The following is a 21451-nucleotide window of genomic DNA, read 5'->3' on the forward strand; positions in this document are numbered from 1 at the left end:
GCCTTGAGACCTTTGCCCATCATAGAGGAGCCTTTCCAGAAGGTGGCCATGGACATCGTGGGGCCTCTCAGCAAGACGACCCGGTCGGGGAAGAAATACATTCTGGTGGTGGTAGATTTCGCCACCCGCTACCCTGAGGCAGTGCCCTTAGCTTCCATTGAAGCAGACACCGTGGCGGATGCGCTCCTGACCATTTTCAGCCGAGTGGGGTTCCCCAAGGAAGTCTTGACAGACCAAGGATCCAACTTCATGTCGGCCCTGCTCCGGTGCTTGTGGGAGAAATGTGGGGTCCGGCACGACTGGGCCTCAGCGTATCACCCCCAGTCCAATGGGCTGGTGGAGAGGTTTAACGGGACGCTAAAGATGATGCTGAAAACCTTTATGAACCAGCACCCGCAGGATTGGGACAAGTACTTACCTCACCTGCTGTTCGCGTACAGGGAGGTGGCCCAGGAGTCTACCGGATTTTCACCTTTCGAACTGTTATATGGCAGGAGGGTAAGGGGCCCCCTGGACCTGATGAGAGACGAATGGGAGGGGAAGGCCACTCCCGATGGAGAGTCAGTGGTGGAGTATGTCCTGATCTTCCGAGAGAGACTGGCTGAGCAGGGAGATGACCCTTTAGTAGATCTATTCGCTGGGACCAGAGCTGGTTCCCCCCTGGAAACAGTTCCCCTCTCGGATCAGCTCACCCCTGCCCAGCAAGCTGAGGTCAGGGGGGTGCTGCATCCCTACCGACAGCTGTTTTCCAACCAGCCTGGACGCACTAATCTGACTGTCCACCGGGTGCAGACAGGGTCGCACCCGCCGATAAGATGCTCCCCCTTCCGAGTCACAGGGAAAACTGCTCAGGACCTGGAAAGAGAGGTCCGGGACATGCTGGCTTTGGGGGTGATCCAGCCATCGGCCAGCCCTTGGGCCTCGCCGGTGGTGCTGGTCCCCAAAAAGGACGGGTCGGTCCGGTTCTGTGTGGACTATCGGAAGCTCAATGCCATCACTGTATCTGATGCCTACCCCATGCCCAGGCCGGACGAGCTCCTAGACAAGCTGGGAGGAGCTCGGTACCTTACCACCATGGACCTTACAAAGGGCTACTGGCAAGTGCCGCTGGATGCAGATGCCCGGCTGAAATCGGCCTTTATCACCCCTCTGGGGCTCTATGAGTTCCTGACCCTGCCTTTCGGCCTCAAGGGAGCGCCGGCCACCTTCCAGCGCCTGGTGGATCAGCTCCTGAGGGGGATGGAGAGTTTTGCCGTGGCGTATATTGATGACATCTGTGTCTTTAGCCAGACCTGGGAGGACAACATGTCCCAGGTTAGACAAGTGCTGGACCGACTCCAGGGGGCTGGGCTGACTGTCAAAGCGGAGAAGTGCAAGGTGGGGATGGCTGAAGTATCTTACCTGGGCCATCGGGTGGGGAGCGGCCGCCTAAAGCCGGAACCAGCCAAGGTGGAGGTGATCAGAGACTGGCCCTCTCCCCACACCAAAAAGCAGGTCCAAGCCTTTACTGGGATGGTGGGGTCCTATTGAAGATTTGTGCCCCACTTTAGCACCATAGCCACCCCCATCACTGAGCTATGCAAGAAGGGGAAGCCAGACAAGGTGGTCTGGACCGAGCAGTGCCAGGAGGCTTTCCGCGCGCTGAAGGAGGCTCTGGTCAGTGGCCCAGTTCTGGCAAACCCAGACTTTGACAAGCCCTTTGTGATGTTCACCGACGCCTCAGACACGGGACTGGGGGCGGTGTTAATGCAGGAGGATGAAAAGGGGGAGAGACACCCCATCGTGTACCTGAGCAAGAAGTTGCTACCCCGGGAGCAACACTACGCGGCCATCGAGAAGGAGTGCCTGGCCATGGTGTGGGCCCTCAAGAAACTAGAGCCCTATCTCTTCGGGCGACACTTCACCGTCTACACCGACCACTCTCCCCTGACCTGGCTGCACCAGATGAAAGGAGCCAACGCCAAGCTCCTGAGATGGAGCCTGCTCCTGCAGGATTACGACATGGACGTGGTCCACGTGAAGGGAAGTGCCAACCTGATAGCGGATGCGCTGTCCTGGAGAGGGGGCCCCGAACTTCCCCAGGTCACTGGTCACAGTGACCCCGCTCAGTTCAGTCTTGAAGGGGGGAGAGATGTGACACAGCAGGGAGGGGGGAGTGTTGACCTGGGAATGTGGCAGGGGAGTTTAATTGGGGATGGGAGACCCGAGAGCCTGTCACCTGAGCCAGGAGGGGGATTGGGGCCAGGTGACACCTTTGCCAGGGAAACTGGACAAAGGTGGGAGGAGGAGCTGGGGGGAGGCTGGGGGAGATGGCTGGAGGGGTTTCCAGTTTTGGGGAGTTGGCTGGGGAAGAGGAGGGAGCCCCAAGACTGGGGTCTAATCTCTCTGCCCCTCAGAAGGGCCTGACTAAGGGATCCTGTTTATGCCTGCAATCTCTGGGTTCCTGTCACCTCTAATAAACCTTCTGTTCTACTGGCTGGCTGAGAGTCCCGGTGAATCGCAGGAAGTGGGGGTGCAGGGCCCTGACTCCCCCTCATGCCATGACACATTCTTACTGGAGCACGTCCGTGCGTCTGGAACATGCGTAACACTGACAGACCCTGGTCGTCGGCAGGCAGGATCGAACCTGGGACCCCTGGAGCTCAGTGCAGGAGCAAGCTGAGGCTGTAGAATGGACTCATTCAACCCTCTCTACGTGGTCCCGGTGCCACTAGATGGGCCAGAACTCCACATCCAGCAGGTGTGTGGGCTACACCTGCAGGCACCTGTGATTAACCTGGGCTGGGCAGGTGTGAGTTCCTGCGGCAGAGGGGGGTCCTGTGCATGGCCCCGGGCCCTGGGCTGCTCCAGGCTTTCCTGAGCAGGCGTGCATGGGAGCTGGGAGGAGAACCCAGGCATCCAGCGGGTGCCTGTGCAGGGCTGGGCACGGCTGTCTCTGGTGGATTCAGTGAGCCCAGGGGTGATGCCCCTACGCCAGGAAGCGAAGTGTGTGGCTGGGAGGGCAAGACCCGCGCTGTCCACGGGGGCTGCGTGGAGCAGCAGGCAGACGAAAGGGCGGAGTACGTGCAGGAAGGGAGTATGTGTGGTAAAACTTTATAGCTTGTCACAGGCTACTTTCACTTTTGATATTAGGCGACAGCTGGGAGAGTGAGTGGAGCGAGCACACGCAGCAGTGCCAGGAGCGCCCGCAGCCCCGAGCGCCCACCCCAGCCCCGGTGAGTCAGGGCTGGGCACCAAGCAAGGTGCCAGCACATTATGGCAGGGCTGGTGATTGTCACCTGGGCAGGCTGCAGCCGTAGGGGGGTGGGGAGGGAGATACTGGGCTCTGGCGTCGGCTTGGTCGGGGGGCCGCTTTCACGTCTGACCCTAACGGTGCCAGCTGCTGCTCTGGCATATGGGGAGGTGCCGGCTCAGACACGAATTCATGAGGGCACCCTCCCACAGGCCCGGTGTGAGGAGCTGTCGGGCCATGTTGCAGGCCGGTGAGCAGGGGCGCAAGTGCCAGGTTCCTCAGGGCGGGGCCGGGATGCTCCGAGCCTGTAGAGCCGGATCCGCACCCACCGATTTACCCGGCAGCTCCTCAACAAAGGGGCGATCTGGGGCAGCCCCGCTGGCTCCCTGAGCCCCTGGGCAGGGCTTTGCCAGGCTGGCACTGAGCCCTGGTATGTGACTACGGTCAGGTCCCAAAGCCCAGCGCCCTGGGTTCAAACCCTGCTCTCCCTGCCGAGCCACCCGCTGCTACCAACTGCCAGTTGGGAGGGGGAGGGCTCATTAATGAGGCTGCCTAATTAATGGCACAAATAATCGCTGAGCTAATTAAAACATTGGGCTCAAATCTACAAGTGCTAATTGGAAGTGAAGGTAAATGCAAATTGGCCTGGAAATAGTCTGTCCCGGCTCGGCAGGGGGCAGCCCCACACTCCGCCTCCTCCCCCGCAGTCTGAGCCGGCCCCATGTGCCAGACGCCCCGCCAAGGAGCCACGGTTCTGCCGCCCTCTCCTCTGCCGGGGCACTGGGAGGGCGGCGCCAGGATCGGGTGCTCGGGCTGCCTGCGGGCGCCTGGCCCCCTCAGTGACCACGGCCCTCTCGCCCTGTGGCCCCCAGCCACTGCTTCGGGACAGACCTGGCTCCGGGGCTGCAGCGCCCGAGGAGCAGCTGGGGCTGGTGTCCCGGAGTCCCCGGGCGATGCTCTAGAACTGCTCCCCATGAAGCCAGGCAGGACCTGGGGCAGTCTCCTCTCTGGGAGCAGCCTGTCTGCAGGACACACAGCTCACCTGGCTCCACCTTCCTGGGTCTGACCTCGGAGCCTTCAGCCTCCTCTGCCCCTCCGTGCGCTTCCCACAGCGAGTCCGCCCAGGCGGGGCTCCTGGGGAAGCCAGAGGGTCCTGCCCCCCAACTCCGCAGTCAGACGTGACCCTCAGCCAGCCAGTAAAACAGAAGGTTTATTAGACGACAGGAACATGGTCTAACACAGAGCTTGTAGGTGCAGAGAACAGGACCCCTCAGCCGGGTCCATTTTGGGGGGCAGTGAGCCAGACAACCACGTCTGCCCTTCACTCCATGTCCCCAGCCAGCCCCAAACTGAAACTCCCCCCAACCCCTCCTCCTCTGGGCTTTGTCCCTTTCCCGGGCCAGGAGGGCACCGGATTCCTTTGTTCTCCAACCCTTTAGCTCTCACCTTGCAGGGGGGAAGGGCCCAGGCCATCAGTTGCCAGGAAACAGGGTGTCGGCCATTCTCTGTGTCGAGACCCCTGCCCACACCTGCCCCCTAGGGCTCTGCAAGGATCATACAACCTTATCCCACCCCCTAGACACTTAAGAACTGCCTAGGGGAAACTGAGGCACCCCCACAATATTCAGAGGAAACATTAAGAACAGTCCCGCTTCATCACAGAGCCTCAGCCTGCAAACTGGCTCCCAGGCTGCCCCCACTTGCTCTGCCCGGCCACACAGTCCTGCAGCCCCCTGGGCCATGGCAGCGTGAGTGCTGGGGCTGGTGTGGCCTCGGCCCTGGGCCGCATGACAGAACCAGGAGGGGAGGGCTCTGGCAACCCCAGTCAGGGCATGTCTCTCCCTGGTGCCCTGCCCTGGGGTGGGACTGGAGCCTGCTGTCAGAGCTGGCGAGAGACCCTGGGCCAGGTAGGCAGGTGCCCACCTGGGCTTTGCCCCTCGTGCCTGCTGGTGCACGCGGGGCTCTGGCTGGGGCTGGGCCCCCTGCAGGGACCCTGGGGAGGGGGGATGGCAGCTGCTTTCAGGGGCCGGGGAGGGGGTGCAAGGCAGACGGTGGCCAGGCGAGGACTGACCCCTGGCTGCCCCCAGGTTAGGGCTGAAATCAGGCCTGGGCGAGGGTGGGGGGGAAGGGGCAGGGCGAGGTGGGGAGGGGCAGGGCGAGGCAACGGGCAGTTACACAAGAACACAGTGACAAGCAGTTTCCTGTTCCCTGCCAGCTCGCCCTGTTCCCAGAAAGGGCCGGGCCTGACCCTTCCTGGGCTGCGTGGGTAGGGGAGGAAGCTGTGGGGTGAAGCTAGTGCCAGCCCCACAGCCAAGCCCTGGAGGGCAGCTGCTGCGCCGTGGCAGGGGAGCTGGTCTCTCCGGCAGCTCGTGCTGTTCACGCATCGCCAGGGCCAGGTCCATGCTGGGCACCAGTGGGTGTCCTGGGGGTGGCGCTGGCCGGGGGTGCTGTGTGCCCCCAGGCTGTGAGTGGGTCTATCGCTTGGTGCAGGGGGTGCAGCGTCATCAAGCCTTAGCTCCCCAAAGCCGCAGCCCCGGGCTGGGTTATCGCTGGGGGCAGCCAGGAGGTGACAGCACCAGGCAGGGTTCGGTGGTTTGCCTCGGCTTGCCAGACTCACCTCTGGGCTCCTGCCACTGGGGTGGATTGTCACCAGCTCCAGGTTGAGTTCCCGTGGCCCGGAGGGCAGTGCCCGGGGCGAGTTGTCCTGAAGGACCCAAGTTCCCCCGGCCCATGTCCTGTGGCCTTCCTCAGTGGTACTGGGGGGGTTGCCGAGGCAAAGCTCCGGCTGGTGTGCCCATGAAGTGGCCATTCTGGGTCAGGCACCTGCTTTCCTCAGGTGGCTGTTGGTGCCCAGGTGGGCGCACAGTGCCATGGGGGCTGCGTTTCTGTGAGTGGCTCTGGGACAGTCGGGCAGCGTGTGCCTGTGTCACGGCCTCCCAGGCCGCGGGCTCTCGGCTCCTGTTACGAATTATACCTGGTAGGACACGCACACAAGTGCTACGAATTACACCTTGTAGGACACGCACACAAGTGCTACGAATTACACCTGATAGGTCACGCACAGTTCGAATCTAGGCTGAGGCACAGAAATAAAGTCCACAACTGCAGAGTTCCCAAAAGACACTAAGTTTATTACGCTCGAGCGTGGTGCCCCCCTGCTAGCCAGGAGGGGACCCTGAATACAGATTATACAAAGGTTATATACTTTTTAGCAAAGCATGTTGCCCTCGTGCATCGGAAACCTTAGCCAATAAACAAACCCTTGTCTTATTTACCACCTATCCCTGCTTGGTGCATTCCTCGTGCTAAACTAGTATGTTAATTACACAGCATGGTCCTAAAGCCATGCATCAGTAACTTTTATTATCAGGATGGGAGGCCTCACATCAAGGCCAAGCGACAGGGAGTTAGAGACTGACAAAAACCAGATACTGGGAATCAAGGCAGGCTGGAGACAAGGAGGAGGATTTTCACAGGGATTCAGTATCTAAGGATCACTCCTCCTGGTGTATGATGTGCTGGCATTTAAACAATGGTGGGCCCCAAACCAAAATGGAGTCACATGTGCTAACTTTTCCTTAACACTCCGTACGGCCTTTGGGAGGAACCCCCTTCAGAGTGACAGCCCTTCTCGGGGGTCCGCTCTCTCTCGGGGGTTAACCCGTAGGCCCCTCTGGCTCCCAGCACTTCACCCCTCTGAGCCTGCAGCATGCCTGGGCTCTGACATGGGCCCCCTCAGGGAGTCCACTCGCCTCCACCCCCAGAGGGAATAATGCCCACGCCGATCTCCAGCCTGCAGTGACTCTCAGCCAGCATCAAACAGGAGGTTTTTGAACATCTGAACCCAGCCCAGGCCGCTCTGAGGGCCCTGGGGCCTGGCCAGTCTCAGCACCATCCACCTGGGCATGTGCTGGGTGTGTGCCAGGCTTTATGCTCTCCAGTTAATCAGTGCTCAGGGATCTGTCGCCCTCTGCACTCACAGGGGTGAGGCTGAGGATTCGCATCCTGCCGGGGCTGAGGCACTGGGGTGAGGTGTGGGGGCTCATGCTGGGGCCGCTCCACATGAATTATTGCAGCTGCTGAGCTCTGGGGGCGCTGGCAGGGGCTGGCAGCTGGGGAGCCCCCGTGGCCCCCTGATTGCGGAGGGGCTCTGGGCTCTAGGGCAGGGCACTTGCAGGTGCCTGATCTTCCCAGAGCATGCCGGGTGCCTGGCCTGCAGGGTGGGGGCTGGGGGCCATAGGCTGGCTCTGCAGCTGCCCCTTGGCACAGGGAGCTCACCCTGCTCTCTGCCCCTCAGGCCCCAGATGAGTTCCGGCCAGGAGAAGCCTTTGGTGGGGAAGCCCCCCGCGAACCAGCTGAGCCCCACGTGCCCTGGCCATGGGCTGGCTGGTGTCAGCGAGAGCAGCAGCCCCCAGGCCCAGAGCCGGCACCTCACCACAAAGGTAAACCCCCACTCGCTGCCCCCCACTCGCTGCCCTGCTGCCAGCGGGCTCTGCTGGGGTGCTCCCTGACCAGCCCTGCCTCCCCTCCCAGATGCAGAGCTCCCTGCAGCCCCTGTGCCTGTCCCTGGAGAAGCTCCATCGGGTCAAGGACAGCATGCTGGAGGCCATGGACCGGGGGCTGAGCCGCCGGACACACGCCCAAGCCACAGTGTGCATGCTGCCCACCTTCATCCGCTCCACCCCGGACGGCACCGGTAAGGGACCGGCTGTGGGGGCCCGGGGCTGGGGGCCCTCCTGGTACCAGCCCCAGGCTCCCCATCCATGGCCAGTGCTCTGGGGTGCTCCAGAGCTTGGGTGTCAGCACCTGCCCCCCCATTCCAGCTGGGCTGTGGCTGGGGGAGGGGAGCCATGCTGGGCCCCACACTAAGAACAGGGGCTTAGAGCTGCAGCCCAGAGGCAGGGCCCATCCCATCGTGTGCAACTGCTGGGGGCCTGCACTCCTGCCTGCTTGCATGCCCATGGGCACCTTTGTCCCCGTCGCTGACCACGCCGCCCCTGGCATCAGGCCTGCCCTGGGGACCTGCAAGCCCAGCGCTGCAGCCTGGTCAGTGAGCTGCGCCCAAGAGACCCCGGTGGGGGTGCAGAGCCAGCACTGGGGGGGACGCGGCAGCACAAGCCGGTGATTGGAGCCCATCAGGGATGGTACCGCTGAGCGACTGGGTCCCTGGATCTGCCGGGCATGAGCGGCTCCTGCAGAAGCCAGGCAGGGCGCAGAGCACCGGCGACCTGGGGGTGCCCCCTGTATGCCGGGCTGGGGCGCCCGGGCCCTGACGCCACGTCTGCTTGTCGGGCAGAGAGAGGCGAATTCCTGGTGCTGGAGCTGGGAGACACCCATCTGCGGGTGCTGCTGGTGGAGCTGTCGGGGGACACGCGCCAGACGGTGACGGTGAAGGACCGGCGCTTTCCTGTGTCAGACGCAATCTCCCAGGGCCCTGGCGAGAAGGTACGGGGGCAGGGCCCCCTCGTGCCTCCTGGACACGGGGTGACCCACCTGGCAAGTGGGGGAGCAGGAGGTGGGACTGCGGCTGGCTCCATGCCAGCCAGGTCTCCGGGCCACCCCCAGAGGGTGCGCCAGGAGTGGGCAGCCTGGGGCTGGTGGGAGCTGGGAGCAGAGCCGGGAGCCGGCAGAGGGGCAGGCCTGGCCACGGGCGCGGGGCGGCCTCTGCCCTGCTAATTCCCAGCCTTGCTCCCCAGCTCTTTGCCTTCATGGCGACAAGCCTGTGTGAGTTCCTGGACGGGCTCCGCTTGCCCCAGAGGGCCTTCCAGCTGGGCTTCTCCTTCCCCTTCTCCTGCAGGCAGACGCGGCTGGACCAGGTGAGCCCATCGCTCGGGGCCTGCGGGGAGCGCGGTAGGGGGGTTGGCCGGGAGCACTGGGGGCTCCCAGCTGGGGGCGCTGAAGGGGGGGTTGGCCGGGAGCGTCGGCTGGGGGCTCCCAGCAGGGGGCGCTGAAGGGGGGTGGATGCGAGCATCGGCTGGGGGCTCCCAGCAGGGGGCGCTGAAGGGGGGGTTGGCTGCGAGCGTCGGCTGGGGGCTCCCAGTAGGGGGCGCTGAAGGGGGGGTTGGCCGGGAGCGTCGGCTGGGGGCTCCCAGTAGGGGGCGCTGAAGGGGGGGTTGGCCGGGAGCGTCGGCTGGGGGCTCCCAGCAGGGGGCGCTGAAGGGGGGTGGCCGGGAGCGTCGGCTGGGGGCTCCCAGCAGGGGGCGCTGAAGGGGGGGTTGGCCGGGAGCGTCGGCTGGGGGCTCCCAGCAGGGGGCGCTGAAGGGGGTTGGCCGGGAGCACTGGGGGCTCCCAGCAGGGGGCGCTGAAGGGGGGGTTGGCCGAGAGCACTGGGGGCTCCCAGCTGGGGGCGCTGAAGGGGGGGTTGGCCGGGAGCGTCGGCTGGGGGCTCCCAGCAGGGGGCGCTGAAGGGGGTTGGCTGGGAGCACTGGGGGCTCCCAGCAGGGGGCGCTGAAGGGGGGGTTGGCCGGGAGCGTCGGCTGGGGGCTCCCAGCAGGGGGCGCTGAAGGGGGGATGGCCGGGAGCGTCGGCTGGGGGCTCCCAGCAGGGGGCGCTGAAGGGGGATGGCCGGGAGCGTCGGCTGGGGGCTCCCAGCAGGGGGTGCTGAAGGGGGGGGTGGCCGGGAGCGTCGGCTGGGGGCTCCCAGCAGGGGGCGCTGAAGCGGGGTGGCCGGGAGCGTCGGCTGGGGGCTCCCAGCAGGGGGCGCTGAAGAGGGGTGGCTGCGAGCGTCGGCTGGGGGCTCCCAGCAGGGGGCGCTGAAGGGGGGGTTGGCCGGGAGTGTCGGCTGGGGGCTCCCAGCAGGGGGTGCTGAAGGGGGGGTTGGCCGGGAGCGTCGGCTGGGGGCTCCCAGCAGGGGCGGCTGAAGGGGGGTGGCCGGGAGCGTCGGCTGGGGGCTCCCAGCAGGGGGCGCTGAAGGGGGGTGGCCGGGAGCGTCGGCTGGGGGCTCCCAGCAGGGGGCGCTGAAGGGGGGTGGCCGGGAGCGTCGGCTGGGGGCTCCCAGCAGGGGGCGCTGAAGGGGGGGTGGCTGCGAGCGTCGGCTGGGGGCTCCCAGCAGGGGGCGCTGAAGGGGGGGTTGGCCGGGAGCGTCGGCTGGGGGCTCCCAGCAGGGGGCGCTGAAGGGGGGGTTGGCCGGGAGCGTCGGCTGGGGGCTCCCAGCAGGGGGCGCTGAAGGGGGGTGGCTGCGAGCGTCGGCTGGGGGCTCCCAGCAGGGGGCGCTGAAGGGGGGGTTGGCCGGGAGCGTCGGCTGGGGGCTCCCAGCAGGGGGCGCTGAAGGGGGGGTTGGCCGGGAGTGTCAGCTGGGGGCTCCCAGCAGGGGGCGCTGAAGGGGGTGGCTGCGAGCGTCGGCTGGGGGCTCCCAGCAGGGGGCGCTGAAGGGGGTGGCTGCGAGCGTCGGCTGGGGGCTCCCAGCAGGGGGTGCTGAAGGGGGGGTTGGCCGGGAGCGTCGGCTGGGGGCTCCCAGCAGGGGGCGCTGCGGGACGTGGGGCAGGGCTGGCTGACCGCAGTGCCTGGGCTCTTTCCCTGCAGAGCTACCTGATTTCCTGGGCCAAACGCTTCAAGTGCCCTGGTGTGGAGGGGAGAGACGTGGTGGAGTTACTGCAAAATGCCATCAACAAGCAAGATGTAAGAGGGAGTCCCAGGGGGAGGGGGAGTACAGGGTGGGGACCCCCTGGGTAGGGCTGGCAGTGTGTGGCGGGGCCCCCTGGGTGGGGTGGGGCAGTGTGGGGCGGGGTGGGGGCCCCCTGAGTGGGGCAGTGTGGGTGGGGCAGGGTGGAGGTCCCATGAGCGGGGCAATGTGGGGCGGGTTGGGGGCCCCCGGGTGGGGTGGGGCAGTGTGGGGCGGGGGCTCCATGGACGGATTATGGTGGTGGCTGCTGATCGTGCCCCCTCTCTCTGCCGGCCAGCGCTACCGCATCGAGGTCATCGCTGTGGTGAACGACACCACTGGCACCATGATGAGCTGCGAGGCCAGTGCAGAGCCGTGCGAGGTCGGCCTGGTTGTCGGTGAGTGGCCCCGTCCTGGCCGGGACGCCCCGGGAGCCTGGCAGAGCCAGATGGGCCAGACGTGGCCCGGGGCTGGCTCCAGCATTGCCTGGCACAGACTGGCCATGCATCTGTGACGCAGCCGGGAGGGGGGAGTGTTGACCTGGGAATGTGGCAGGGGAGTTTCACTGGGGATGGGAGACCTGAGAGCCTGTAACCTGAGCCAGGATGGGGAGGGGGAGGTAACACCTCTGCCCGGGAAACTGGACAAAGGCTGCAGGAGGGAGCCTGCTGGGGGGGGTTAGGTTTCAGTTTGGTGCTGGGGGGTGGAACGCAGGGAACCCCAGGGCTAGGGGTCTAAGCTCTCTGCTCCCCCAGAAGGACTTGACTGAGGGGTCCTGGGTGTACCCACAAGCTCTGTTTTGGACTGTGTTCCTGTTGTCCAATAAACCTTCTGTTTTACTGGCTGGCTGAGAGTCTCAGTGAATCCCAGGAAGAGGGGTGCAGGGCCTGGACTCCCCGCACTCCGTGACAACTGGTGGCAGAGGTGGGATGTACTGCACCCCGTGAATGGCGCCTCCTGCAGTAAGTGACTGGGGAACAGTAAAACGAAGAGGAATTGACAGGGACCAGGCGTCTGAAGATTTAGAGAGAGACGGTTTCAGGGGGCAGTTATCCCCTGGGAGTGTGTGACCAGAGAGAAGGACTTTTGCAGTAATCGGGTCCCCCAGGGGATTGCAGCGAGCGGTCCAGGGGCGGAGGAGTCTGCAGCTCGACCCTGGCAAAGAGGTGATGACCTCGAGAAGGGCTGGCACACGAGGGGTTTTTCCTGGAAACCTTGGAAAGCTGCCCGGCCTGCGAGTGGCCAGCAGGGAGATGTACGCTAAACGCCTTACGAGCGACCTGGTGGAGCTGTGCAGGCAGAGGGGGCTGCGCATTGGGAGGTCCACCAAGAAACAGCTGATTGCCCAGTTGGAGGAGAGGGATCGCTTGGATGACCCGATCCCTGTCCCTGAGGGAAGCTGCCCGGTGGAGGCAGCGTGGGCCCTGAGGCCTGACCGGGCTGGGAGGGGTCAGACTGCTGCCGAGGACATCCCGAGACCTTTCCTACCTATTCCTGGGGGAGGGGTTGGGGGAAGCCTGGCGAATACCGAGGGCACCCTGACCCCGGCATCCAGCAAGGGATCCTCCCGGCGGAGCTCCCCATCCCTGGAGCGGAGGCGGCTGGAATGGGAGAGGGAGATGAAAATGAGGGAGCTGGAGAATCATGAAAAGCAACGTCAGCATGAGTGGGAGGAGAAGGAGAAACAGAGGCAGCATGAAGAGAAGCAGAGACAGCATGAGCTGGAGCTGGCCAGGCTGAGGAGCAGTGGGGCCCCGGCTGCGGTGAGTGAGGGGGGACCCAAGACTGCAAGGGGCTTTGATAAGTGCCTCCTGGCCCAGCGGAAGGAGGGGGAGGACATCGATAGCTTCCTGACGGCCTTTGAGAATGCCTGCGAGCTGCACAGGGTTGACCCTGCAGACAGGCTCCAGTTCCTCACCCCCTTACTGGACCCCAAAGCCGTGGAGGTGTACAGCCGAATGACAGGGGCGGAGGCAGGGGACTATGAACTGTTCAAACAGGCCCTGCTCCGTGAGTTTGGGCTGACCCCCGAGATGTACCGGAGAAGGTTCCGGGGTCAGCGTAAAACGCCTGAGGTCACCTACCTACAACTGGTCAACAGGATGCAGGGATATGCCCGCAAGTGGACAGCGGGGGCCCAAACTAAAGAGGACCTGCTTGACCTGATCGTACTGGAGCAACTGTATGAACAGTGCCCTTCCGACCTGAGGCTGTGGCTGGTGGACAAAAAGCTCGAAAACCCCCAGCACGCAGGGCAGCTGGCCGACGAGTTTGTGAACAGTCGGTCAGGGGGTAGCCGGGAGGAATCCCGAAAGAACAGGCCCCCCCCAATGCGGAGAGAGAGTCACCATGGGACCTCCCAGCGGGGAAATAGGGAGAACCCCCTCCCAAGGGGAACGCCTGGCATCGGGCCCCTCCGACCCGCTCGAGGGGACCAACGTGACCTGAGCTGCTATCACTGTGGCCAGAGAGGCCACGTACGGACCCAGTGCCCCAGGCTCAGGGACAGCCTGAGCAGACTGAACCCACACAGGGTTAACTGGGTAGGGACCCAGCTGGACGAGGGGCAGACGGCCCAGGCAAGGGGGGCTGCCAGCTTACCACCTGCTCCGGAGGGAAGAGTACCCCCAGCCAGCCCCGCCAGAGGGCTGGAGGCTCTGGACTCAGGGTTCTCGGTTTACAGGGTGGGCGCGGGGCTGTCCCTCCGGAGAGAGTGCCTTGTTCCCCTGGAGGTGGATGGGAGGAAGGTCCAGGGATACTGGGATATGGGCGTGGAGGTGACGCTGGCCCGGCCCGAGGTGGTGGTCCCAGATCGGGTGGTGCCCAACAACTACCTGACCCTGATGGTGGTGGGCGGGACCCCATCCAAGGTGCCCGTGGCAAGGGTACACCTGAAATGGGGGGCCAAGGAGGGCCCCAAGGATGTGGGGGTGCACCACCATTTGCCCACTGAGGTGTTGATGGGGGGGGACCTAGAGGGCTGGCCAAGCAAGCCCCAGACCGCCCTGGTTGTGACCCGTAGCCAGAGCCAGCATTGCGCCCTGACCTTGGGATGGGTACCACACCGGAGGCGCAGGACCCTACCCTGGTGGGGAGGGAGCGCCGAGGGGCACGGCTCAGAGAGGCGGAGGCCTCAGACCTGGCCACTGAGGGGGAACCGGGCCCCATCCCTTCCCCAGCCGCTGAGTTCCAGGCCGAGTTGAGGAAAGATCCCTCCTTGTGGAAGCTCAGGGACCTGGCCGACCTCAGTGTGGGACGGACCATGAGGAGAGGCTGCCAGGAGAGGTGCCTGTGGGAGAAGGGGTTCCTGTACCGAGAATGGGCTCCTCCAGGGGAAGGGGAGTCCTGTGGGATCCGGAGGCAGCTGGTGGTGCCCCAGAAGTATCGCCGCACGCGCCTGTACCTGGCCCATGACATCCCCCTCGCAGGGCACCAGGGAATCCGGCGCACCCGGCAGAGGTTGCTACAGAACTTTTACTGGCCCGGGGTCTTTACCACTGTCCGGCAGTATTGCCGATCCTGTGACCCCTGTCAAAGGGTGGGGAAGGCCCGGGACAAGGGGAAAGCGGCTTTGAGACCTTTGCCCATCATAGAGGAACCTTTCCAGAAGGTGGCCATGGACATCGTGGGGCCTCTCAGCAAGACGACCCGGTCGGGGAAGAAATACATTCTGGTGGTGGTAGATTTTGCCACCCGCTACCCCGAGGCAGTGCCCTTAGCTTCCATTGAAGCAGACACCGTGGCGGATGCGCTCCTGACCATTTTCAGCCGAGTGGGGTTCCCCAAGGAAGTCTTGACAGACCAAGGCTCCAACTTCATGTCGGCCCTGCTCCGGTGCTTGTGGGAGAAATGTGGGGTCCGGCACGACTGGGCCTCAGCGTATCACCCCCAGTCCAATGGGCTGGTGGAGAGGTTCAATGGGACGCTAAAGATGATGCTGAAAACCTTTATGAACCAGCACCCGTAGGATTGGGACAAGTACTTACCTCACCTGCTGTGCGCATATAGGGAGGTGCCCCAGGAGTCTACCAGATTTTCACCTTTCAGACTGTTATATGGCAGGAGGGTGAGGGGCCCCCTGGACCTGATGAGAGACGAGTGGGATGGGAAGGCCACTCCCGATGGAGAGTCAGTGGTGGAGTTGTCACGGAGTGTGGGGGAGTCCAGGCCCTGCACCCCTCTTCCTGGGATTCACTGAGACTCTCAGCCAGCCAGTAAAACAGAAGGTTTATTGGACAACAGAAACACAGTCCAAAACAGAGCTTGTGGGTACACCCAGGACCCCTCAGTGAAGTCCTTCTGGGGGAGCAGGGAGCTTAGACCCCAGCCCTGGGGTTCCCTGTGTTCCTCCACCCAGCCCCAACCTGAAACTAAACCCACCCAGCAGGTTCCCTGCTGCAGCCTCCGTCCACATTCCTGGGCAGAGGTGTTACCTCCCCCTCCCCCTCCTGGCTCAGGTAACGGCTCTCAGGTCTCCCGTCCCCAGGGCACATTCCCAGGTCAACACTCCCCCCTCCCTGCTGCGTCACATCATCACAGGAGTATGTCCTGATCTTCTGAGAGACACTTGCTGAACTCATGGGCCTGGCCAGGGAGAATCTGGCCAGAGCCCAGAAGAAGAAGAAGATCTGGTATGACCGCACGGCGCAGGCCCGTGCCTACGCCACCGGGGATCAGGTGATGGTTCTCATCCCCGTGAGAAAGAACAAACTACAGGCCGCCGGGTGTACCATGTGAATATGATGAAGCCATATTATGCCCGGGGAATGTGGTGTTGGCCACGTGTGGACATTGGGAGGAGCAGGGAGACAACCTTTTGATAAATATATTCCCTGAGACCAGGGCTGGCTCCCCACTGGAAACAATCCCTCTTGGCTCAGCTAACCCCTGCCCAGCAAGCTGAGATCAGAGGGGTGCTGCATCTGGACCCACAGCTGTTTTCCAACCAGCCTGGATGCACTAATCTGACTGTCCACCGGGTGCAGACATGATCGTGCCCAAAAAGGACAGGTTGATCCGGTTCTGTGTGGACTATCGGAAGCTCAATACCATCACTGTATCCGATGCCTACCCCATGCCCAGGCCGGACGAGCTCCTAGACAAGCTGGGAGGAGCTCGGTACCTTACCACCATGGACCTTACAAAGGGCTACTGGCAAGTGCCGCTGGATGCAGATGCCCGGCTGAAATCGGCCTTTATCACCCCTCTGGGGCTCTGTGAGTTCCTGACCCTGCCTTTGGGCCTCAAGGGAGCGCCGGCCACCTTCCAGCGCCTGGTGGACCAGCTACTGAGGGGGATGGAGAGTTTTGCTGTAGTGTAATTTGACATCTGTGTCTTTAGCCAGACCTGGGAGGACCATGTGTCCCAGGTTAGACAAGTGCTGGACCAACTCCAGGGGGCTGGGCTGACTGTAAAAGCGGAAAAGTGCAAGGTGGGGATGGCTGAAGTTTCTTACCTGGGCCATCGGGTGGGGAGCGGCCGCCTAAAGCCGGAACCGGCCAAGGTGGAGGTGATCAGAGACTGGCCCGCTCCCCACACCAAAAAGCAGGTCCAAGCCTTTATTGGGATGGCAGGATACTACCGAAGATTTGTGCCCCACTTTAGCGCCATAGCCACCCCCATCACTGAGCTATGCAAGAAGGGGAAGCCAGACAAGGTGGCCTGGACCGAGCAGTGCCAGGAGGCCTTCCGGGCGCTGAAGGAGGCTCTGGTCAGTGGCCCAGTTCTGGCAAACCCAGACTTTGACAAGCCCTTTGTGGTGTTCACCGACGCCTCAGACACGGGGCTGGGGGCAGTGTTAATGCAGGAGGATGGAAAGGGGGAGAGACACCCCATCGTGTACCTGAGCAAGAAGTTGCTACCCCGGGAGCAACACTACGCGGCCATCGAGAAGGAGTGCCTGGCCATGGTGTGGGCCCTCAAGAAACTAGAGCCCTATCTCTTCGGGCGACACTTCACCGTCTACACCGACCACTCTCCCCTGACCTGGCTGCACCAGATGAAAGGAGCCAACGCCAAGCTCCTGAGGTGGAGCCTGCTCCTGCAGGATTACGACATGGACGTGGTCCATGTGAAGGGAAGTGCCAACCTGATAGCGGATGCGCTGTCCCGGAGAGGGGGCCCCGAACTTCCCCAGGTCACTGGTCACAGTGACCCCGCTCAATTCAGTCTCGAAGGGGGGAGAGATGTGACACAGCAGGGAGGGGGGAGTGTTGACCTGGGAATCTGGCAGGGGAGTTTCACTGGGGATGGGAGACCTGAGAGCCTGTCACCTGAGCCAGGAGGGAAACTGGACAAAGGCTGCAGGAGGGAGCCGGCGGGGGGGAGGGGGGGGTTAGTTTCAGTTTGGTGCTGGGTGGAGGAACGCAGGGAACCCCAGGGCTGGGGTCTAAGCTCCCTGCCCCCTAGAAGGACTTGACTGAGGGGTCCTGGGTGTACCCACAAGCTCTGTTTTAGACTGTGTTCCTGTGGTCCAATAAACCTTCTGTTTTACTGGCTGGCTGAGAGTCACAGTGAATCCCAGGAAGAGGGGTGCAGGCCCCGGACTCCCCCGCACTCCGTGACAGCATCCCAGCCCCTCACTGCTCTCCTGTACCCGGCAGACGCTGGCACCAACAGCTGCTTCATGGCGGAGGCGTGGCGCGTGGAGGCGGTGGAGGAGAGCCTGGGCCGGATGGGCGTGGTCACCGGCTGGGGTTCCTTCGGGGACGACGGCAGCTTGAGCGACATGCTGAGCCCCTACGACCGGCTGGTGGACGAGACCTCCCTGAACCCAGGGAAGGAGAGGTGGGGTCAGGGGCAGGGGGCGTCCCTGGCAGGGGAAGGGCGCAGAGCATTGGCTTCCTCTGGTTCCCCATCGGTGGCATCTGCTCCCCAGTGCCTGAGCCAGGCTGCCCATGCCCCGGGCTCTCTGGGCCTGCCGGGCCCAGCCCTACAGCCGCCCATGCCCCGGGCTCTCCGGGTGTGCCACACCCAGCCCCATGGCTGCCTATGCCCCGGGATCTCCGGGTGTGCCAGGCCCAGCCCCACGGCCGCCCATGCCCTGGGCTGTGCTGTGCTGGGTTGTGGCCATGCCCAGGGAGCAGTGGCCCTGTGGCCACGCCGAGTGGCTGGTGCATGGCCCTGCCTGCCCAGCGCGCTGCTCACGCCCCTTCGCCCCCGCTCAGGTTCGAGAAGATGATCAGTGGCTTGTACTTGGGCGAGATCGTCCGGCACATTCTAGCCGAGCTGGCCACTCAGGGCGGGCTCTTCAGTGGGCGCACGACCCCTGCCCTCCTGACCAAGGGGTCGGTCCAGACCCGGGACATCCTGGAGATCACAGAGTAAGTGGGTCCCCGAGGCGTGGGATACACCAGCAGCACCCCCTGCTGGCCAGACCTGGCCTGCCCTGTGCACAGAGCCTGGCAGCCAAAAGCTGCTGAGACCTGCAACCTCATTCCACTTGTGACCGAGTGACACATGAGCCCACCTGTGCAAGTGGAGAGCAAGTGCCCCCGTCCCCGCACCCCAATGTCAGGGCTCTGCCCCTGCGCCCTCCCGGCACCCTAGGGGTGCTGGGCACACAGCCAGATGGAAGACTCTGTGACCCCTGTGCCCTCCCCTGCCCGAGGGGCACCGGGCCTGGAGACTGATGGCAGGGCTCTGCCCCGTGCCCTCCCCATGCCCTGGGGGTGCCAGGCCTGGAGGCCGATGGCAGGGCTCTGCCCTGTGCCCTCCCCGTGCCCCAAGGGCCCCAGGCCTGGAGGCCGATGGCAGGGCTCTGCCCCGTGCCCTCCCCGTGCCCCAAGGGCCCCAGGCCTGGAGGCCGATGGCAGGGCTCTGCCCCGTGCCCTCCCCGTGCCCCAAGGGCCCCAGGCCTGGAGGCCGATGGCAGGGCTCTGCCCCTGTGCCCTCCCCCTGCCCCAGGGGCCCCAGGCCTGGAGGCCGATGGCAGGGCTCTGTCCCTGTGCCCTCCCCGTGCCCCAAGGGCCCCAGGCCTGGAGGCCGATGGCAGGACTCTGCCCCGTGCCCTCCCCGTGCCCCAAGGGCCCCAGGCCGGAGGCTGATGGCAGGGCTCTGCCCCGTGCCCTTCCCGTGCCCCAGGGGCCCCAGGCCTGGAGGCAATGGCAGGGCTCTGCCCCGTGCCCTCCCCGTGCCCCAAGGGCCCCAGGCCTGGAGGCTAATGGCAGGGCTCTTCCCTGTGCCCTCCCTCTGCCCCAGGGGCCCCAGGCCTGGAGGTGATGGCAGGGCTCTGCCCCGTGCCCTCCCCGTGCCCCAAGGGCCCCAGGCCTGGAGGCCGATGGCAGGGCTCTGCCCCGTGCCCTCCCCGTGCCCCAAGGGCCCCAGGCCTGGAGGCCGATGGCAGGGCTCTGCCCCGTGCCCTCCCCGTGCCCCAAGGGCCCCAGGCCTGGAGGCCGATGGCAGGGCTCTGCCCCTGTGCCCTCCCCCTGCCCCAGGGGCCCCAGGCCTGGAGGCCGATGGCAGGGCTCTGTCCCTGTGCCCTCCCCGTGCCCCAAGGGCCCCAGGCCTGGAGGCCGATGGCAGGCCTCTGCCCCGTGCCCTCCCCGTGCCCCAAGGGCCCCAGGCCGGAGGCTGATGGCAGGGCTCTGCCCCGTGCCCTTCCCGTGCCCCAGGGGCCCCAGGCCTGGAGGCAATGGCAGGGCTCTGCCCCGTGCCCTCCCCGTGCCCCAAGGGCCCCAGGCCTGGAGGCTAATGGCAGGGCTCTTCCCTGTGCCCTCCCTCTGCCCCAGGGGCCCCAGGCCTGGAGGTGATGGCAGGGCTCTGCCCCGTGCCCTCCCCGTGCCCCAAGGGCCCCAGGCCTGGAGGCCGATGGCAGGGCTCTGCCCTGTGCCCTCCCCGTGCCCCAAGGGCCCCAGGCCTGGAGGCCGATGGCAGGGCTCTGCCCCGTGCCCTCCCCGTGCCCCAAGGGCCCCAGGCCTGGAGGCCGATGGCAGGGCTCTGCCCCTGTGCCCTCCCCCTGCCCCAGGGGCCCCAGGCCTGGAGGCCGATGGCAGGGCTCTGCCCCTGTGCCCTCCCCTGCCCCAGGGGCCCCAGGCTTGGAGGCTGATGGCAGGGCTCTGCCCCGTGCCCTCCCGTGCCCGAGGGGCCCCAGGCCTGGAGGCCGATGGCAGGGCTCTGCCCCGTGCCCTCCCCTGCCCGAGGGGCCCCAGGCCTGGAGGCCGATGGCAGGGCTCTGTCCCGTGCCCTCCCCGTGCCCCAGGGGCACCAGGCCGGAGGCTGATGGCAGGGCTCTGTCCCGTGCCCTCCCCGTGCCCCAAGGGCCCCAGGCCGGAGGCTGATGGCAGGGCTCTGCCCCTGTGCTCTCCCCTGCCCCAGGGGCCCCAGGCCTGGAGGCCGATGGCAGGGCTCTGCCCCGAGCCCTCCCCGTGCCCCAAGGGCCCCAGGCCTGAAGGCTGATGGCAGGGCTCTGCCCCTGTGCCCTCCCCGTGCCCCAGGGGCCCCAGGCCTGGAGGCTGATGGCAGGGCTCTGCCCCGAGCCCTCCCCGTGCCCCAAGGGCCCCAGGCCTGGAGGCTGATGGCAGGGCTCTGCCCCGAGCCCTCCCCGTGCCCCAAGGGCCCCAGGCCGGAGGCTGATGGCAGGGCTCTGCCCCTGTGCCCTCCCCGTGCCCCAAGGGCCCCAGGCCTGGAGGCTGATGGCAGGGCTCTGCCCCTGTGCCCTCCCCGTGCCCCAAGGGCCCCAGACCGGAGGCTGATGGCAGGACTCTGCCCCTGTGCCCTCCCCGTGCCCCAAGGGCCCCAGGCCGGAGGCTGATGGCAGGGCTCTGTCCCGTGCCCTCCCCGTGCCCCAGGGGCCCCAGGCCTGGAGGTGATGGCAGGGCTCTGCCCCGTGCCCTCCCCGTGCCCCAGGGGCCCCAGGCCTGGAGGCTGATGGCAGGGCTCTTCCCTGTGCCCTCCCCGTGCCCCAGGGGCCCCAGGCCTGGAGGCTGATGGCAGGGCTCTGCCCCGTGCCCCAGGGGCCCCAGGCCGGAGGCTGATGGCAGGGCTCTGCCCCTGTGCTCTCCTTCGCAGCGAGCAGGTGGGACTGGCCAGGGCGCAGCGTCTCCTGTGGCAGCTGGGGCTGGAGGCGAGCGACCAGGACTGCTTCAGCATGCAGCAGGTGTGCAGCGCCGTCTGCATTCGCGCCGCCGGCCTGTGTGCCGCCGGCCTGGCCGCCATCCTCAGCCACATGCGCAGGAGCCGGGAGCTGACCCGCCTGAAGACCAGCGTGGCCGTGGACGGAGCCGTGGTCCGGGACCACGCCAAGTAAGGGCCCCAGGACGGCGCCGGGCACCAGGGAACACGGGGCCTGCTCCCAGCCGTGCCGGCCGCCCCTCCGAGGGGCGGAGCTGTGGGGACTCGGGTAGTGGGGCTGGTGCCCTGCCCTGGGCTCCGTGGCCCCAGCCGGGCCCCATGGCGACAGGAGGGAGCTGTGGGCCCAGCACCCCGGTGGGGGCTACGCTCCAGCCGGCTGGGGGCCTGGCTCCCCCACTCTGCCCCGCTGCTGCCCCCTGCTCTAGGCCTGGCCCCTCGCCTGGCCTGGCCCCTTAGCCCCTCCAGACACTCCTGCGAGGCTGGGCCTGGCTCCTCGCCCCTCTCCCTGCCCCTCGGCTGCCGGTGCTCAGGGCGGGCCCCGTGGGCAG

The 21451-nt window shown here is 65.5% G+C and overlaps 1 protein-coding gene across 1 annotated transcript in view; it reads left to right on the forward strand.

Annotated features, from left to right (window-relative positions):
- Positions 1-2656: 2656 nt before the first annotated feature.
- The window catches only part of HK3 (hexokinase 3), a 30086-nt gene continuing 11291 nt past the window's right edge, over positions 2657-21451 (forward strand). The window contains 11 exon segments of the mRNA XM_037907348.2: positions 2657-2740; positions 3133-3215; positions 7530-7674; positions 7766-7928; positions 8529-8677; positions 8929-9048; positions 10754-10849; positions 11131-11230; positions 17435-17618; positions 17999-18154; positions 20841-21074. Of these exon segments, the coding sequence (XP_037763276.2) occupies positions 2672-2740; positions 3133-3215; positions 7530-7674; positions 7766-7928; positions 8529-8677; positions 8929-9048; positions 10754-10849; positions 11131-11230; positions 17435-17618; positions 17999-18154; positions 20841-21074 (1499 nt within the window). The 5' untranslated portion in view covers positions 2657-2671.

The sequence above is a fragment of the Chelonia mydas genome, chromosome 8 (genome assembly GCF_015237465.2).
Source record: "Chelonia mydas isolate rCheMyd1 chromosome 8, rCheMyd1.pri.v2, whole genome shotgun sequence".
Taxonomy (NCBI): domain Eukaryota; kingdom Metazoa; phylum Chordata; order Testudines; family Cheloniidae; genus Chelonia; species Chelonia mydas.